Here is a 19,913-nt window from a genome sequence, read left to right as displayed (position 1 = left end):
CAGGCAAAACTATGCCTCACAAGACCAGGACACACGAACAAATTGTGAATTTGAATACATGAATTCCAGGCCCATGAAATCCAGAGCTGTTCACGTGAATGCAGCATTGTTCTGACAATGATTATCCCAGCAGGAAGCCAGAACCCCTACCATGATATCATTTCTCTTGCACTTGCCATCTTAGGCCTTATCTCTAAGTCACTTGGAGAAGTGAGTTTGCCTTAATTGCAGGCTCTGTTTCCTCAACTCCAATATCTCTGACCTCAACAAACATTTGTCTCCCACATTCTGCACTTTTGGCAGTTTTCCTCTTGGGAACTGCCAGGAGCAGGACATCTCTATCTGAGCTGCTTCTAGTCTCCTCTGGGTCCTCTGGGTCCTCATCTGAACACTCAGAATCTGACCAGGTCAAAAGCACAATCACAGCACCCTCTGAGCAGTGGGGGAATAGGGTTTTGGAAGCAAGGAAGGCAAGAGGGAAAGGATCTGGGCAGCAGGGAGGCAGAGGGAGGCTTTTGGGGACAAGGGAGGTGGGTGAGGAGGAGCAGGCAAAAGGAGGAAAAGCTTGGAGGGGAGGGGGAGGAGGAAAGAGGAGGGAGAAGGAAACCGCAAAGCCCCTCAGTATGCTTTGCGGAGTTCCAAGGATTTCGCAAGAGCACACTTTGAGAACCACTCCTCTAAACTATCCAGTCCCTTATTCTTTCCAATGCTCCCTCATATCTTAGATTGGGAAGCCCGTATTGACAGCCATGGGAGGATATTCTATGTGGATCATGTCAACAGAACAACAACATGGCAGCGGCCTACAGCTCCTCCAGCCCAACAAATTCTTCAGCGTTCCAACTCCATACAACAAATGGAGCAACTGAATCGCCGGTTAGAATTATTTAGTGTTATTGTTACAGCTGTAGTACAAAAGAAGCACTGTGCAATATCTCCCTCACTTTTTTTGCCTGACAACAACCAGGCTTCATTATTACAAAACATAGAATTAGTCTAATGTAAAAAAAATTATCTTAATCATAATAACTTCCAGCATAGCTAAGGCTTGGCATTAGCTCATAAATATGATCTTGAGAGACATTTCTGGTTCTTTGAATCAATGGGGAAGATGTTACATAGTTTTGAATTACTGTTGATACAAACCAAGGAGAAAGGGGGAGTTTTCATAAACATTTTTTGTGGCCACTGTAATGTAGCCTCTATTTTCAGTCATGATGGAGGAGGCATGGTTATTTCATAATGTGGAAAAATGTTAACAGGATATTCCAAAATTATTTTAAAGCCTTTGCATTTATGTGCTTTATATACAGAACTGGGTCTAAATAAAAAATCATGTACACAATGCAGCTATATTTGCCTTTAATGATGATGTTGTATATCTAAGTCACAGTTACTTGTTTGAGTCAGGGATGCCATCCTATTCAGCACATAATCCCTGAATTCCTAGATTCATGACAAAAAGAAAATATCTTTAAGTCTATTTTTACTTCGTGTTTCGAAAGCAAAAAAGGGGGTAGTAGCAGACAGGGAACTATAGTGGTGGAAAGGTGTCAAAAGGTATAACAAAATAGACAGCAGTGTAATATTCAAAATGGTGGTATGTCACAGTCTTTATTTTTCATATTTTAAAATTGCAGCTTTTAGAATGAAATAAAATGTTTCCAAATCTGTAGAAGAACTAGTATAGTCTTATCAAACCCTCAATTACTGGTTATGTTATTAACCACTCACTATCTTTCTAAATTTATAATTATTACTTTCTGCGCTTTAAAGCCGGTTATCCTTTTGAATAAGATACATCAGAACAGATGACAGTAAGCACAAAATGATCTCTGAGGTCTCAGGAAATTAATCTTCATGATATATTTATAAGTATTTTTGTTTTCTTTTTAGCTAAAACAGTGTTATAAAAATCTGTGATAGTGTCCAATTCATGCTTACATTCAAAAAGGCACAATACAAAAGGAAAATGAATTGTGAGGGAAGAGGAAAGGAAGCAAACTTGACCATTAACTGGTTTTTGAAATCAGTGCCTAGAACAGAAACAGTTAAAGGAGAGGAAATAAATGTAACTAGTATACAATTTCCCTGCTTCTCTTTTCTTCTGCTGTTCAACTGGTAGTTAATAAAACTTTATTTTTAACCCACTCTCTCTCCCCAAGGGGACTCAGGGCGGATGAGTTAAACGACCAATTAACATTTTGCTATAGTCACATGCCAATATTTTGGGTGTGCTAGTAGAAAAGCCTGCGATATATTTCACATATGCTGTACGTAATGCCAAACTTTGGAATTTCAGGTATCAAAGTATCCGCCGAACAATGACTAATGACAGACCAGAGGAGCATCCAAATCCTATCGATGGAGCTGGAGATGATCCCGACTTCCACCACCCGAGTGCAGGCAAGAGCTTCCTTCATGGCCCCTTTTATGCTTTAAATTGCACATACTGCTTTCCCTCAGATTCCTTCAGATTCAGAGTGACTCACATTTAATCAAGATAACACAAAATAAAACATGCAAACAGACATTTGAGATATATATATATATAACTACCATGGCTGCATCTACACAGCATAAACTACAACCAAACAATTCTATAAAACTATAAACTTACCACATCTTGTCTGATATTTATTATCCCTTATCAATCTACTCTCTTTACCCAGTAATGTACAGTGGGACCTCGACTTAAGAGCACCACAACTTTAAGGTGTTTTGGGTTAAGATCCGTCGCTCGGCCCAGGTTTTGCTTGGACATAAGAGCTGCTTTTTTAGTTAAGAGCAAGTGCCAGAAGGAGTTCTAGCACAAGAGTTAAGATTTAGGTTATCTTTTCGAAACCTGTAGTCAGAGTCAGGTCTTATAATTATCTTTTCTAATGGTGTTAAATTTTGATATATAGCCCCTGGTGACACAGTGAGTTAAAGTGCTGAGCTGCTGAACTTGCGGACCAAAAGGTCTCAGGTTCAAATCCCGGGAGCAGAATGAGCGCCTGCTGTTAGCCCCAGCTCCTGCCAACCTAGCAGTTCGAAAACATGCAAATGTGAGTAGATCAATAGGTACCACTCTGGCGGGAAGGTAACGTCGCTCCATGCAGTCATGCCGGCCACATGACCTTGGAGATGTCTATGGACAACGCCGGCTCTTCGGCTTAGAAATTGAGATGAGCACCAACTCCCAGAGTCAGTCACGACTGGACTTAAAGTCAGGGGAAACCTTTACCTTTTATATCCTAACCTAATGTCAACACTGTACTTGTGTGGATGGATGATTGTAAGGTGGGATTCTGTACTGGTTGCAGACTGTAAAGAAAATATTTGAATACTATTCAGACCAATGGTTCTTCATTTCTACCCTGTATTGCATCAGTGGCAAAAACAGGCACCTGGCAAATTTTTATTTTTTACCCTTTCTCTTCATTTAGGTTCTATATTTTTCTGCCATCTATAATACTTTGCCCCTCATTTATAAATTCAATGCTCCATCCAATCGTCGAAGGAGTGGTAATTCTCTATATTAAATTATCTTTTATATGTCAAAAGCAGATCTGTTGCATAATGAAAAAGTATAAGTATTTCAGTCTTCCTGCCTATTATAAATCAGTTTGCATTCTTTGCATTATGTAAACCAATTTTTGTCCCTGGGTTATAAATGCCATTTTTAATTGGTTCTATCAGAAAAACATGGAAAAAGTTTATTAAATTGCAAAAACTTTGTTTTTGCAGGACATTCTGCAGCACATTTTGATGCAATTTTTCAATGAAAATCTCATTGAGTCTCAACCAATTCAACTAGTTTGTGGCAGCCACAAAAACAAAGTTTCTGGAGTATAGCAACTACTTTCATAGTAAGGACCAGACAATTAAACAAGAATAACACTTTCAAACCAGGAACATGATTTTTTCAATCTTTGTTACATAGTGTTATTAACCTGAACTGATGGTATAACTGAAATTGTTGCACTAATTGGTGACTGTGTTTTTTGCAGATTTCCGAAGGGAGAACGTGCTGCCTCATTCTACCTCCAGGTCCAGGCTCACCTTGCTGCTACAGTCTCCTCCCGTGAAATTCCTCATCAGCCCAGAGTTCTTCACAGTGCTGCATTCTAACCCTGTGAGTACCATACACATGTCATGTTGTGAACACATGTCTCTCTCTGGGAAAGCAGGACTGGTTGTCTTAAATACTGAACACTTTGCCTTGAGACTACATCTGCAAGGCCCTGGCTCAAATACAGCTGTGAAAATGGGGGAGGAGGACAAAGGATTCAGTGGTGACAGTGTTTACATCCATCATGATTTATTTTGCTGGGTGAAAGCCTTATCACTGGCTATTATCACTATTATCATTTTGCTGGGTGAAAGCCTTATCACTGTAGGTTTTGGAATTTCTCTCCAAAGGAGATTAGATTAGATTAGATTTTTTTTTATACAGGAAGTCATTCAGTAGCTGACTGCCTGTTACAGTCTGAGGTTTTGAAATGTAAATGCTGGACTTGTTTTTTATTATTACACTATGTAACATAGTGTTTGTCCCTGGGTTATAAATGTCATTTTCCAATTAGTTCTGTCATAAAAACACAGAAAAGTTTATTACACTGCAAAAACTGCAACACATTTTTCAATCGTTTTCAATTAATATCTCGTTGGTCTCAACCAATCAACATAGTTTGTGGCAGCCACAAAAATCAGAAGTTTCTGGAGTATAACAACTACTTTCTGGAGTATAACAACTGCTTTCAAAGTAAGTAAATTTGGAAGGCAGTTTAATTGATTCTTCACTCAATCAATTCAGTCTTGAATTTAGTATCACTCCTCATTTTAAAAACAGAGATATGAAAAAGTAGCTATAGTAGTTTTTTTACCACCAGATGGAAATCCTATACAATAAGTTTACATGAGTGGTTCCCAACCTTTTTTTTGACCAGGGATCACTTTGACCAGGGACCACTCTTCAACATTAGTACCAAAAGAGTTACGAAGCAGTTTTTGGTCAACTTTAGATTTGATTTGGTTATCTGGGGAGCTGATTCAGAAAATTGCAATGGATAGAACACATCAGCTCTAGTTTCTGATACAGAACATACGCCATCCAGTAGTTGCTTGTCCACAGAAAATCATATTTCATAATCTAGAGCTGATGTGGTCTGTCCAATGCAATTTTCTGAATCAGCACCCCAAATAACTCCAGGAACAGGCCTAAAAACAAAGACACCAAGGACCCCCGCTTTTAGGTGCCACATGGAATGGCTCCACTCAAGAGGAGGGAGGAGAAAGAGAAGCAGCAGTCAGGAGGGTTGTTGTTGCGCCTTTCGTGGGTAGTCAGCCTCTCCCCTCCCAACATCCCCGTTGCCTCAGCACTATAAGAGGGTTCTACCGGACCAGTCGCTCTCAATGCAACGGTGTAGTAACAGTGAAGCTGCAGACCATAGTTTAGTTCTTAGGGACCACTGGTGGTCCATGGACCACAGGTTGGGAACCACTCATCTACATGAAGCCTCTGTTTACAGTGTGTCTACTGTGTGTATAATGCAGCTTCAGACTGCATTATATGCTAGTGGTGATAGGACCCTGGCTGCATTTTTTGTGGTTTTCATCTCAGAGCTCTCAGCAGCCTAACCGGGCATATTATTTTTTGCTTACACGCAAGGTAAACAACCCTCATTCTCAAAATGTTACTGTCTTGTAATTAGAAATTAATGCCCCCTTCTTTTTATTTTTAATAAAAAGGCATAGTGTCAAATGTCAGTATAAGGTTCTTTTTTTGTTATTACTCTTTATCTCATAGTTGGGCAGAAAGAACTTTCATTGGATATAGTAAAACATATGCCAGTCCAGAAAGGCTTTCTTTAATATAGTCCGATATATATAATCCTCATGGTTATGAAAGTGGGATTCCCAAGACTGAAGTCCATTATCTGTTGAAAGGAAACAGCTGGCTTTTTCACAACTTAGCAGGCTCTTTCCTAGGGTCCCCCTTCAGCTCATTCATCACTGACCATCACTACAATGACAATATTGTTGCCGTGGGCAAGGATTTCTAACATCTCTGGGCATTTCCTAGGTCTCCCTTTAATTCAATGATATGTTCTCTCTAGTCAAACCCTTTAGAGATTGCAGATCAGCTGTGAAAAGCACTCCGCCCTCTATTGCGGAATACTTATAAGTGCCAACTTTTAATAATTAGTGTGTTTTGATAATTTTAATTTGTGTTAGACATCTTCAACACCAACCCTGGAAGAAAGGTGTTATATAAACCAAATCAATAAAAAAAACATTCAGAAGGGTTTGCTGCTCTCATTGGAGTGGTGTTGGACAAAATGACCACAGAGACTAAAACATATAACTCATACAATTTCTGAAACTAATATTTGCTGCAAACATCTTTTGTAAATCTTATTTCTCCTCTCTTCACCAGAGTGCCTACCGCATGTTTACAAATAATACGTGTCTGAAGCACATGATCACCAAAGTCCGACGGGATACCCATCATTTTGAGCGCTACCAGCACAACCGGGATTTAGTGGGCTTCTTGAATATGTTTGCCAACAAACAGCTGGAGTTGCCGAGGGGCTGGGAAATGAAGCATGACCATCAGGGCAAGGTAACAAAGAGAAACCAGTTTACAAGCTGACCTAAACTTATCTGAGTCCAAATACCAATGGAATTAAGACAGATGCTTTGAAAGGAGCAACAGCATTGACACTTTCCCTCTCAACAAAAGAGGACAATTATATTCATTAACTTTTTCAATAAGCCCAGCTTTAGATGGTGCAGTATCTTGCCAATGGTAAATATAGGGGGAAGCTTTTTTTCCTTAACAGAGAAAAATACAAAATCAATGTAGATGATCAAACAGAATGGAAGGGAATTGAAAGAATACCTGATAGGCTGTATTTGATCGTTACTACTGGGGCAAAAAATTTAATAGGCAGGATGTTCTCCTTTAAACACTAAACTAGACCTCCCCCATTCAATGGAGCAACGTTTGATATCTGATTAAAAATAGAGAGCAGAATTTAGTTGTTGGAACAGACATGTATTATTGTTTTATTAATGAAAATGACAAATTAATTCTATGACAAAGACATGCTGCGGTTTATATGTTGGAGTTCAACCCCACACTGCCCAAGTTTTCAGTCCTCAATGAGGAGTAGTTAGTTAGCTTAGAATAGGCTGAGGGTGTCCCATCCCCTGTCTTCTGAATGACAGTTGGAATGTATCTATTTCTTCTCTTCTTTCTGTTTCTGCTCTCATTCAGATTGGTTGCATAGAATGGATACTTTTCTACTGCCAAGTTTTACTTCTGACTTCTATTTTTCATCTTGGTGTCTGCTGTGTGTATTGAGACCTCTCCCTGTTTGTGTGTCAGGAGAGATCTAGAAGAGATGGAGTTATAGAGAAGCTAGGACCTAGTTATTTACTATTAAGAAATGTAGTTATTATTTTTTGTAAATAACCCTTTTGTAATCTTAAAGATTGAACTCTAGATCTTTGCCTCCTAAACTCTAAATTCTTTTCAGCCACATTTACCCTCTGCTTTCTGTGAGCTGAATGCTCAACTATAAGTGTCCTACCTTTGTATTTTTTGATGCTCTGCTGTATTTTGGGAGTTTTCCCTATCCCTAACACAAAAATCCTAACAAAATATCTGTCTGGGACTGGGTTAAATTGGCATGATTCTAAAACTGAATGTTAGATTTTAAAAAAATTGTGCTAAAATTATTAGAAATGTGTATTTTGGACTTTAGAAAGAAAACATATGAACCACTAGCTAATAATATCCAGTTTTGCTATGGAAAGGAAATGTCATCTATGAACACTATACTGTCTCATTTGAGTTGTTTGACAAGACAAGAGGAGCTGAGTTTGGAACAAAAATGTTAGAAGATGATTCAATTATCCAAATAGCTCAGTGCTATCAGTCTACTTAAAGATAATTGATGTCTTCGTGCAGATGCTGAGACTTGGATGTCATTACAAGCAAATGCTGATCCTGTTTCTCTTTTACCCTGTATTGGACATTGTGTTGTTGAATGGTTTATGAGAGTGTGGGAGGGGATTGCAATGGGTATCTAATGATTCATTAGTCTGGCAACACACAACAGTGTTACAACTCTGTGTTGTTGTTCTTTCATCACAAAGGACTATTCAGGTGAATGAGGTGCACTAGGTTTGCACCATGAAGGCATCAGGCTCATGTGCTGTGTTTAGATTATCATATGTTGGCATGGTACTTTTGCTTCCCCACTCAGACCTGTCTCTTCTGTCTTAGGTCCCTTCTACACTGCCATATAAAATCCAGATTATATGGCAGTGTAGATTCCCATAATCCGGTTCAAAGCAGATAATATGGATTATCTTCTTTGATAATCTGGATTATATGGCAGTGTAGAAGGGGCCTAAAATGCATACAGCTAGAGGTTATAGTTCCTCCTTTATTAATTAGCAATTACAGTAGAGTCTCATTTATCCAACACTCGCTTATCCAACATTCTGGATTATCCAACACATTTTTGTAGTCAGTGTTTTCAATATATCGTGATATTTTGGTGCTAAATTTGTAAATACAGTAAGTACTACATAGCATTACTGCGTATTGATCTACTTTTTCTGTCAAATTTGTTTTATAACATGATGTTTTGGTGCTTAATTTGTAAAATCATAATTTTAATCCCTCCTTATTATCCAACATATTTGCTTATCCAACATTCTGCCGGCCCATTTATGTTGGGTAAGTGAGACTACTGTACCTGAAAACTCACAGGCAAGGGTTACTCTTTGGAATAAGGATTTGTTACCTATCACTTCATCACATAACATACATTCCACTGAGTTCTACACTTAAAATCTGATACTCCGCGGAGTTCACCACATTCGTTTTCTCTCTCTCCCTTCCTGCTGTGGGAATTGTGGGAGTTGCAGTCCAAAAGCCAACCAGAGCCCCTGCTGTTGCCATTCCAAATTGGTTTCCCTCCCATCCCTTTTCTCTCCCTTCCTCTCTGCTTTTGGGAATTGTGTGAGTTGAAGTACCAAAAAGCACCGAGAGGGATGGCAGGCGAGCTCAAATGTCTGCAGTGTGCAAACCTCTTCATTGAAAAATACGCAAGACACCTGAGTGCATTAAACAGTGTGATTAAATGGTAGCAAAAAACTCCATTTTATTATGAAATGAAGTTAGACTGAACTCTCTTCTTCTGAACACTTCCCAGTGTAATCTGATGAAGTCCCTAGTTCTTTCCTTTGGGCTCTGGCTTTTTCCATTGATTTTATCTGAAGCTAGGAGCTGTGCAGCAATCACATGTTTTGTGGCCATCTTCATTCTCCTCCAAGACAGACAAAACAGAGGAAGCTCTTGCACAGAGGTCTTATGAAACGTATTTTCCTGTTGCAAGGGTTGTGAAAGCTGGGGTGTACGTAAGGGAACCCATCAATAAGTTCATTTCCTTGGCCACCAGCCAGTGAAGAGTCACATTGAAAGAGTTTTATCAGTACCAATAGCACTAGTGTGACTAGACAAGGCGTTCATTGAATGCGGTAATTGATTTTGTAAGTTCAGGAAACTGGCAGGAATTGCTCGACATCTTAGTTGCAAGAGAGAACCAGTGTGGTCTGCTAAAAAATCTTCAGACGTGACTGAGGGATATTTAGCTGCAATGCAGTCACCGAGCAGGGCCGGCCGGAGATATTTTTTAATGGGAAGCGGGGGTGCTGAAAAGCGCCCCCGCCACCCGCGCCCTGGCCCCGCCCAGCGTGCCCTGGCCCCGCCTCCCACGCTGCGTGGGAGGCGGGGCCAGGGCGATTAGTGAGGGGGGCGGGGCCACAGTTGGCCCCGCCCCCGCCCAGCGTGGCCATTTTGCCCTTAGTAACAAACTAAGGGCAAAAATGGCTTCTCTGGCTGTGCGCATGCGCACAGCCAGATAAGCCATTTTGCCCTTAGTAACAAACTAAGGGCAAAAATGGCTTCTCTGGCTGTGCGCATGCGCACAGCCAGAGAAGCCATTTTTGCCCTTAGTTTGTTACTAAGGGCAAAATGGCCTAGCTGTGCTGTGCGCACGCGCACAGCACAGCTAGGCCATTCGGGCCTGACTTCCTGGTCGCGGCCGGCGACCGCCCGGGCGATCGCCGGCCGCGACCAGGAACTTCCTGGTCGCGGCCGGCGATCGCCCGGGCGGTCGCCGGCCGCGACCAGGAAGTCAGGCCCGAATGGCCTAGCTGTGCTGTGCGCGTGCGCACAGCACAGCTAGGCCATTTTGCCCTTAGTAACAAACTAAGGGCAAAAATGGCTTCTCTGGCTGTGCGCATGCGCACAGCCAGAGAAGCCATTTTTGCCCTTAGTTTGTTACTAAGGGCAAAATGGCTTATCTGGCTGTGCGCATGCGCACAGCCAGAGAAGCCATTTTTGCCCTTAGTTTGTTACTAAGGGCAAAATGGCCACGCTGGGCGGGGGCGGGGCCAACTGTGGCCCCGCCCCCCTCACTAATCGCCCTGGCCCCGCCTCCCACGCAGCGTGGGAGGCGGGGCCAGGGCACGCTGGGCGGGGCCAGGGCGCGGGTGGCACAGGGCGCACAGCCAGAGAAGCCATTTTTGCCCTTAGTTTGTTACTAAGGGCAAAATGGCCTAGCTGTGCTGTGCGCACGCGCACAGCACAGCTAGGCCATTCGGGCCTGACTTCCTGGTCGCGGCCGGCGACCGCCCGGGCGATCGCCGGCCGCGACCAGGAAGTCAGGCCCGAATGGCGCCCCTAGCAGCCAGCGCCCGAGGCGGCCGCGTCCGCGGCCGCCTAGTAACAACCGGCCCTGTCACCGAGTGACCCTCAACAAGTCACTTTTCATTTTAAATCAAATAGGGTAAATGTGTAGTGCTACATGGGAAGACTATGTGTTATTTACTGTTCACAGTACCAGATAAGATAAAATAGAAAGAACAAAAGAGTTTTCACTAATTAACTGGGACTTTTTTGCAAAGGGATAGGAAGTGCACATTTTAAAGGCTAGATAAGCACTAGCATGTGCTTGCTTTGTTTAGAATTGTAACTTTCTGATTGTTGTGTACTCCTTCTCTACCAGGACAGCAGTAGCACATATCTTTGGAATGTGGAAGTGGGGTAAGTGGGGAAGTAACTCTGTTTCATTCCTATTTCTTTCTGCCTTTTGCAGCATAAATACTACCTTGTTAATAGAGATTTTTATGAGTTCCTGGTTGTGCAGCGGGTGCAGCGGGTTAAACTGCTGAGCTGCTGAACTTGCTGACTGGATAGTCTGCGATTGGAATCAGGGGAGCGGAGTGAGCTCCCACTGTTAGCCCCAGCTTCTGCCAACCTAGCAATTCAAAATATGCAAATGTGAGTACATCAGTAGGTACCGCTCCAGCAGGAAGGTAATGGTGCTCCATGCACATGACTTTGGAGGCGTCTATGGACAATGCCGGCTCTTTGGCTTAGAAGTGGAGATGAGCACCAACCCCCGAGTCAGACACGACTCGACTTAATGTCAGGAGAAAACTTTCACCTTTACCTTATTCGAGTTTTTACCTCCTAACCATGACTGGGAGGTAGCAGTTGACTTAAAATTTTGACAGTAGCATAGGTTCTATATTAGCTGTTGTTTAGGATGTCATACAAGTATTATTCCCATGTCCAAACCCTCCCGCTTCTGATGATCTATGTATCCCAATAGGAATATCTTTTCCCATGGAGAATTGCAGGCATAACAATGACACATCCTCTTGATGTCACAAACATGCTTCATAGGCAGAATTCTTACATAACTTTCCCATGCTTGTTAACATTTATTTATCCTTACTGTCAGTGACTGATTGTTTTTGTTTGTTTGTTTGTTTTTTTGTTTCTGGTGAAAATATTCAGACTTTTTGGGGTTTTCAGATTTTCATCATTTCTTCGTGTTCAGACTCTCAGGGCTGTGCTTATGCATTCAAACTAGTGTTACTAATATATCAAAAGAAAAACATGGTCAGCATTGTGGAGAGTCCAGACTTTGCTAAAAATGGAAAATGGAAAAGCTTTTTCTTATTTAAAGCCTAAGCGAGAGGAGGAAATACCTCAAAACAGGCTAATGAGAACTCAGCATTCTTAGTTGATGTAACAACAACAGCTTTTTAAAAAAATATATAGGGGTATTTTTTCCATTAAAAAATTCTAGTGATTAGATTGCTTCTTGAAAAATGAAACAGAAATATAGAAATACTGTAGTAAATCCCTGCATTAGATCATACTGACATTAGGGCCTGTTCTGCACTGTCCTTATATTCCAGGATCTGATCCCAGGTTATCTTCTTTGAACTGGATTGTATGAGTATCCATTGCCATATAATTTGGGATAAGCAGGTAATCTGGGATCAGATCCTAGATATAAGGACAGTGTAGAAGTTTGGGTTGCTACCGGGTGTTAGGAATTGCGGGAGTTGAAGTCCAAAACACCTAGAGGACCAAGGTTGGTCCATGCCTGGTCTAATACATTGCTGAACATTGACTCCATAAAGACTAACTACACACTGCAGCATACTAACACTGACTTTACTTCTAAACTACTGTACTGTTTCTGATGCAAAACTAACTTTTAAATTGGAGTCTCAGTCTGAATAGTCCCAGATCTGGTCACATGGTCTGTAGTCCATCCCACAACCTCAAACAGCATAGAGTTAAGGGGGAACTGCATATCAATATATATACATGCAATATAATAAGTAATCACAATTATATACATAACAGATAACTGGTATAGGAGGCTTGTAGAAGGTTGTTATTTCCAACACTTTTATCATACTGTGCCTCTCATAAAATCAGATCCTACCATATCGTCATGGAAGTGACACTGAGCATTAGAAGGAGGTTATTTCTAGTGGGGACTCCCCCCACCCAGATTGTCGTTGATAGGAGAGGTAGCAGTGGAGACATTTACAATAAAATCAGAAGAAATTTCAATATGTTTTTCAAGTTTATTTAAATAATAACAGGTCATGGAGGGGTGTACAGAATGCCTTCTTGGGTTACATGTATGCTACAAATAGTGCACCCGAGGGTTCACAATGTATAGAGCACAGATGAAGATTGCATGGTCTTGTTACGGATTGATGATGATAAATGGAAGCGTTGTCGAAGGCTTTCATGGCCAGAATCACAGGGTTGTTGTATGTTTTCTGGGCTGTATGACCATGTTTGAGAAGTATTCTCTCCTGACATTTCACCCACATCTATGGCAGGCATCCTCAAAGGTTGTGTGGTACCTCTGAGCGTGCCTGCCATAGATGTGGGCGAAACGTCAGAAGATAATACTTCTGGAACATGGCCATACAGCCCGGAAAACACACAACAACCTCGATAAATGGAAGCTCTTACGTGTGCCCGCGATCGAAAGTCACCCACAGAACAATAACATGCCACTCAGGTTTGCAGAACAAAAATACAGGAACTTTACTGATTCCAAGAGATCAAAAACAGTAGTATTTACAATGGTCCCTCTGATCACTTACAAAAGTCCCCCGTCATAAACAGTCCTTTCTCAGTCCACAAATCAGCTTCAGAGAAGAATACAGTCCTGGTTCTTCTCCCTCTTTTATCAGCCTCAAACAGGCCTCAAAAGAGCAAGGCCTCTTTGAGCACACTCCTCTCTACACAGGGCAGTACAGTGTTCCCTCACTACTTTGTGGTTTACTTTTTGCGGATTCACTGTTTCACGGTTTATCAATAAACTCTAAAAGACTATTATAAATCATAAAAACTTACAATTTATAGCCTAAGGAAGGGACGAAGGAGAAGTCAAAGGGAGAGAAAAGGAGCCCAAGAGGAAACAGGAGGAGGAGGCGATTTATCAACACACAATTGGTTGATAAAGACTTAAAATAGTGTATAACTACTTAAATAATGTATAAATATTAAAATAAATATAGTGTCCCTACTTCACAGATTTTCACTTATTGTGAGTGGTCCTGGAACCTAACTCCCACGATAAGTAAGGAAACACTGTACTCAATCAGCAACAGAAAACTTGTCCATACTGGTTCTGCAGCAATAGAACAGAACCAGTATCAAAATTAATCCCCAGGTCTTTGCAGGCTCAGCCAATTGGCTTCATGCACTTCATTTTCCAGTTAACACACATCGCACAGTGCCTTTGCCAACTATGACAGATCTTACCATTTTTTATCATGTCAGTGTTTTATGTAGGCCTTTCTCACTAGTGAGAGGGGCTGCTTTAGAGTTTGCCATTTAGATCCAGAGAAGAATTCTAGGGAACCAGGTATCTGCAGTGTGCCCTACTTCTGCTTGCACATTGTCTCAGAAAGTACTACAAATAGTGTACATATGTGGACGCATCTGTGCATGCCATCTTCATGGTCTGCTCAAAGGAGAAGTTGTGTTTGAACATTGCCCATCTTGGCAAAACGCAAACCAGAACATCCTGATTCTTTTCCCAGTTGGCTACACCCTTGCCCTGTGGCCAGTGGCGAATATAAAATTAGGCCTTTTAAAAAATGCTTCAACTCTGTTCCCAGCTGTGGTGCCATTGTCCAGATTAGCTCAAAGCTTTGAAGCTCCAGTGACTTTCCTTTTCTCTAATGAAGCTTCAAAGCGGCAGCTCTGGGTTTCATTATGTGGCAGACTGCTACCGGCTGGCCTCAAAGCACTTGTACTTAACAAGATATGATTGCATTCATTTAGTGTAATCCTTAAGCATCTTTCCCATTTGGTTAAGTGTATGGCATAAATGAGTGTTACACGCTTTGCAAAATGGCAGTGTAAAAAAAAAAATGAATTGTGCATCTCCAAAGTTGTTCAGATGGAAACATTTGTTTCCCCGCCAGACAAATCCTCACTGAATTTATCTTTCAAGTTATATGCTTGAGTTAGAGTTCATCTGATTCAAATTGTAGCCTTTTGAAGGCCTGGCTCTATTTCAAATGCACTAGTTTGAATTACAGTATATAGAAAAGATATCAAGCAGATTCATAAACCAGTTTAGCAAGATTGCTTGAAGTAACCTGCACTAAACAGGATCTGAATACAATGACTCTGGTTTAATTGGGTGAATGACAAAAATGACTGGATCTAACCTGATCACAGTATGCTTCCCAAAAATGGCTGCTTGAATTCCTAGGATTTTAACGAAAAGATTTACTTGTAATTCTCACGTTTTACCTTGTTTATCCTCTGCTAATCCCAAACATGGTACTTCCTACAATTAAGATCTAATTGACAAAATCCCCTTTCATTTTGTCATGGAAGGATGCAGCACCTGGCACCTTGTGCATTTTTCTGTTGTTTGTATGATTGTAAACTTTGTGGAGTTAGGAGCCGCAGTGGTACAATGGGTTAAACGCTTATGCTGGCTGAACTGCTGACCTGAAGGTTGGGTTGCTGGCCTGAAGGTTGTCGGTTCAAATCTGTGAAAGGGGGTGAGCTCCTGTCTGTCAGCTCTAGCCTGCCGGGACATGAGCAAAGCCTCCTAGCAGGATGGTGATACATCCGGGCATCTGCTGGACAACGTCTCTCGAGATGGCTAATTCTCTTACACCAGAAGCAACTTGGGCCCAGGCTGTGGCGCAGGCTGTTGAGCAACCAGCTGCAGCCAGCTGCAACAAATCACTCTGACCAAGAGGTCATGAGTTCGAGGCCAGCTCGGAGCCCCGCGTTTGTCTTTGTTCTATGTTAAGGCATTGAATGTTTGCCTTATATGTGTAATGTGATCCGCCCTGAGTCCCCATTGGGGTGAGAAGGGCGGAATATAAATACTGTAAATAAATAAATAAAATATATTCTTAAGTTGCTTCTGACAGGATTAAAAAATGTGGATTTTCTGTAATACATTTGGTGTCTGTACAGTATGCCAGAATAAAGTCATGACAAATAGCAGGTTTTCTCATGTCTTACAGTCCAAATTACATAGGCAACAAATATATTTAAGTGTGAAAATGTGGAAAGTATGTCCATTTTAAAAATGTGTACTGTGCCAGAGCTATACCAATGTCTGAGGGCCCTTTCACACAGCCCTATATCCCAAAATATCAAGGCAGAAAATCCCACATTGTATGAGTGTGGACTCAGGTAACCCAGTTCTAAGCAGATATTCTGGGATATAGGTCTGTGTGGAAGGGTCCTGAGACTCTTACTTTGGAGACCATGCTTCATTCAGTGTTGTGCAAGCTGATTTGGCTAATGCCATGAACTGCTTGCATGTCTACTCACATGGCCCCAGAATCTGCTCTAGGGTGTTCCCCAATTCTCCAGAAAACATTTGTGTGAAACATGGGAACCTATCTTGTTCTGAGTCAGATCTTTGACTCGGTATTATCAATTCTGCCTAGTTGCTGCTCTCCAAGATTTCAGGGAGGAATCTTTCTTGTCCTTACCTAGAAATCTTTGGTGTTCTTTTATAAAAAGGGAGAGGAGGGAAAACAGGAAAGAGATAAAAAGAGGGAGGTGGAGTTATTGTTAGTAGATTAAACTGTGACAAATATTAAATATGTTTCGAGAGATCCTTGATGTTCTTTAGTGGTGGGATCCACAGTCACACTGAACTATCTGAACACATAGAGTCTTATCTAATTTCAAAACCTAAGTATGGTCAGATTCCTTAGTACTTGAATGGGAGACCACAAAGGAATCTTGGGGATCACCACATTCAACAATGAAAAAAGGAAAGGCATTTTGGCCAGTCAGAGTCAACAGTACTGAGCTAGACAGACCAATGACCTAATTCAATATATGGCAACTTTCAGTTTTCTGTGAGTGTATAGCCCTGCCAGAAGAAAGACAAAGGTTTTCACTGGGTGATGTCTCGCCACCTATGGACACATATAATTCAATTTCACTCCTCAGGAGCAGATGAGGAAAAGAACCCATGGGTGAAATAAAAACAACACTAAATAACTCAATAAAACTCAATATTTTTTGGTATTTAAAAGTACAGTAGACTCTTGACCGGCAGCCATGGAGATTGGTAGATGCTGGATAAATGTAGTTTCTGGTTGCTTGAGAGCTAGTATTACTATCACTATTACAATACCCCACACTATGCCATGCCATAAACTTTGTGGGGTTTTTTTTTCGTGTCAGGAGCGACTTGAGAAACTGCAAAACATTTCTGGTGTTGAGTGAATTGGATGTCTACAAGGGCGTTTGATGTTTTACCATCCTGTGGGAGGCTTCTCTCATGTCCCCGCATGGGGTGCTAGAGCTGTCAGACAGGAGCCCCTTCCGCTCCCTGGATTCAAACCTGTGACCTTTCGGTCAGCAGTCCTGTTGGCACAAGGGATTAACCTTGTTATTAATGTTGGAACACAGTAATAAAAAACAAAGACAAACGTAACTTAAGGTAACATAGTTTTATTGTTTTAGTGTATTCTCGAAATAGCATTTTTTGGAAGAATTATTAATTTGATTATTTTTTTTGTTTACCATCTGTAAGGATTTCTGGGAGTTGAAGGCCAAAAATATCTGGGGACCCCAGGTTGAAACCACTGCACTAAGCAAATGTATAGTGCTACTTTTGATTTCTCCTTCAGTTCCCTATTTAAAAACAAGTTTTTTCATGTGGCCCTGACTCAGCTTCCTTATTTCTCATTCATCACTTTAACTTAAGATTTAAATATCTTAACATACCATTTTCCCTCCCTCCCTCCCACTCTTGCTCTCTTCATTGAAGCACACAGGGACCTACTTTTTGCCTGTGAACCTGCAAAAAGGCTAGTTGCGTGGCTGGATATGTAAATGACTTGAAACAATGAGGAGGCTCATGGCATCTTAAAAACTAACACGTTAATTATGTTAGATGCTTTCTCAGACTAAATGTTTTGGAATCCTTGAAGGTGAAGTGTCAGCTTCCTGAAGTAGTTCTACCTGTTTTTAATCACATAATGCAAGTTTGTAAAGTAGATCGAGTTGTTAGGTCAAATTCCCAAGCATGCTTAACCTGGAAATTGGATCAAAGTGTACACTTGCAAGTAAACAAGTCTGTGACTGGCTGCTGTTTTGCAGGCAGATCGTTTTGATTGTGTCTCCATTGTACCTAAGGATTTTTCTTGTTTTGTCAAGTGTGCAGCTGCTCCTCTTGGCACTGCCCCTTGCATTTGAAAATCTGCTTTTGGAATCCACTTCTTTTTTGGTTACCCTTAAAAAAAAAAAAAAAGGAAAAATGTGTCTTTGATTGGTCTACCTAGAATAGCCTTACTCAGATTGCACCAGGCATGCTTCAACCTGTAATCAGACTGTGCTGGGGAACTTAATCAGATGTTTCACATGTGTGCTCATCCATTTGTGGTGGTGATTATACAGTAAGCAGTTGGGGCTTTGTGTCTTTTTTAAAAAAATGTAAGACTGTTTTTAAAAATATTGTAATGAGAATCACTTGTATCATCCTTCTCAGATATAAGTGAAACCAGACATCTATAGGTGAGGATTTGACTAGCTGTCTTAAATGATTATGGGGCATGTAGCTTTTCTCATTTTCCTCTCTGCCAAGAAGAGAGCCTGTCCTTGTTCAGTAGGCTTGAGGTGACTTCCTTATTGTTTGAGCTCAGGCCTCTTCTACACTACCATATAAAATCCAGATTATCTGCTTTAACTGGATTATATGGCAGTGTTGACTCATATAATCTAGTTCAAAGCAGATAATGTAGATCTGGGCTATATGGTAGTGGTAGAAGAGGCCTCAGTTTCCATCCCATCCTCACCATTTGTAAATGTACTTGCTGCAAAGACTTGGTCACTTGTCCAAGTCTTCTCCTTTTAGGCCCCTTTTAGTAGCCCCCGTTGGTGCAATGGGTTAAATCCTTGTGCTGGCAGATCGCTGACCTGAAGGTTGCTGGATGGTAAAACATCAAAACATCCAGGCGTCCCCTGGGCAATGTCCTTGCAATTTCCCAAGTCACTCCTGACACGAAAAAGGCCCCTTGTACACTGCCATATAAAATTCCAGATGATCTGCTTTGAAGTGAATTATATGGCAGTGTAGACTCATATAAATTCAATGAAGATAATGTGGATTACGTATCTACTTTGATAATATGGATTATATGGCACTGTAGAAGCGGCCTGTGATGTTAGCAGGGTCAAACCCAGGCAAACTCACTGGAACTGGGATTCAGCCCAAGACCTTAAACTGCATTGTTACACACATATTGCGTTGTTCTACGTGGGGCCAGGGGCCGCAGTGGTTCAGCGGATTAAACTGCTGAGCTGCTGAACTTGCTGACCAACGGTTCTAATCCAGGGGCCTTAGACACAAACCCAATGTTCATGTACTTGACTCTTGCGAGAACCTTAACAACATTTTAAAGAGTTTCCTAGCAATAATCCTGTATTACCAAAAACAAAAACACACGACTTCCAAGAGCTCTCTATTGCATGATAAAACCCAGAGCTCAGCAGGTGGTAGACTTGAGACTTCCTGGGTTCGTAACCACCCGATGCTTTGCCTCTCACAAATGTAGGTTGCGCAGGAAGACATGAAGTCAGAAATACCCACAATCACAGTGAGGAAAGACAAGTAATGCTGTCTGCTTTCTTTTCTTGTCTCGCCCGGCTTTACCAGGCTTTTTTCGTTGACCACAATTCCCGCACCACCACGTTCATCGACCCACGGCTTCCTTTGCAGAGCAGCAGGCCAACCAGCGCATTGGTCCACCGGCAGCATTTGACAAGACAGCGTAGTCACAGTGCTGGCGAGGTAAGCCTGCTCTGGGCTCAGTGTCTCACTATATGTGGATTTGCCAATCTGGATTACAGGCTGCTTTGTTTTTCATAAAGACTCTCCATGATTTGCGCATGGCGTCTTTCCCCTTCTGTACCTACATGTTTCTGGAACTGAGCCTGAAACCTTTGTATGTAAAGCATGTGCCCTCCTACTGAACTACAGCCCTTTCCAACAGTTGATAGAGCAGCTTCTTATCTG

General features: G+C 41.5%; 1 protein-coding gene across 2 annotated transcripts in view; it reads left to right on the top strand.

The window, feature by feature from the left end:
* The window catches only part of hecw2 (HECT, C2 and WW domain containing E3 ubiquitin protein ligase 2), a 297,158-nt gene that overhangs the window by 212,815 nt on the left and 64,430 nt on the right, over positions 1-19,913 (top strand). For both annotated transcript variants that reach the window (XM_008117272.3, XM_008117273.3), the window contains 5 exons: positions 726-876; positions 2,303-2,406; positions 3,993-4,117; positions 6,422-6,607; positions 19,554-19,688. In XM_008117272.3, the coding sequence (XP_008115479.2) occupies positions 726-876; positions 2,303-2,406; positions 3,993-4,117; positions 6,422-6,607; positions 19,554-19,688 (701 nt within the window). The remainder of the gene's footprint in view (positions 1-725; positions 877-2,302; positions 2,407-3,992; positions 4,118-6,421; positions 6,608-19,553; positions 19,689-19,913) is intronic.

The sequence above is a fragment of the Anolis carolinensis genome, chromosome 1 (assembly GCF_035594765.1).
Source record: "Anolis carolinensis isolate JA03-04 chromosome 1, rAnoCar3.1.pri, whole genome shotgun sequence".
NCBI lineage: Eukaryota > Metazoa > Chordata > Lepidosauria > Squamata > Dactyloidae > Anolis > Anolis carolinensis.
This window is presented reverse-complemented; position numbering and strand designations above follow the sequence as displayed.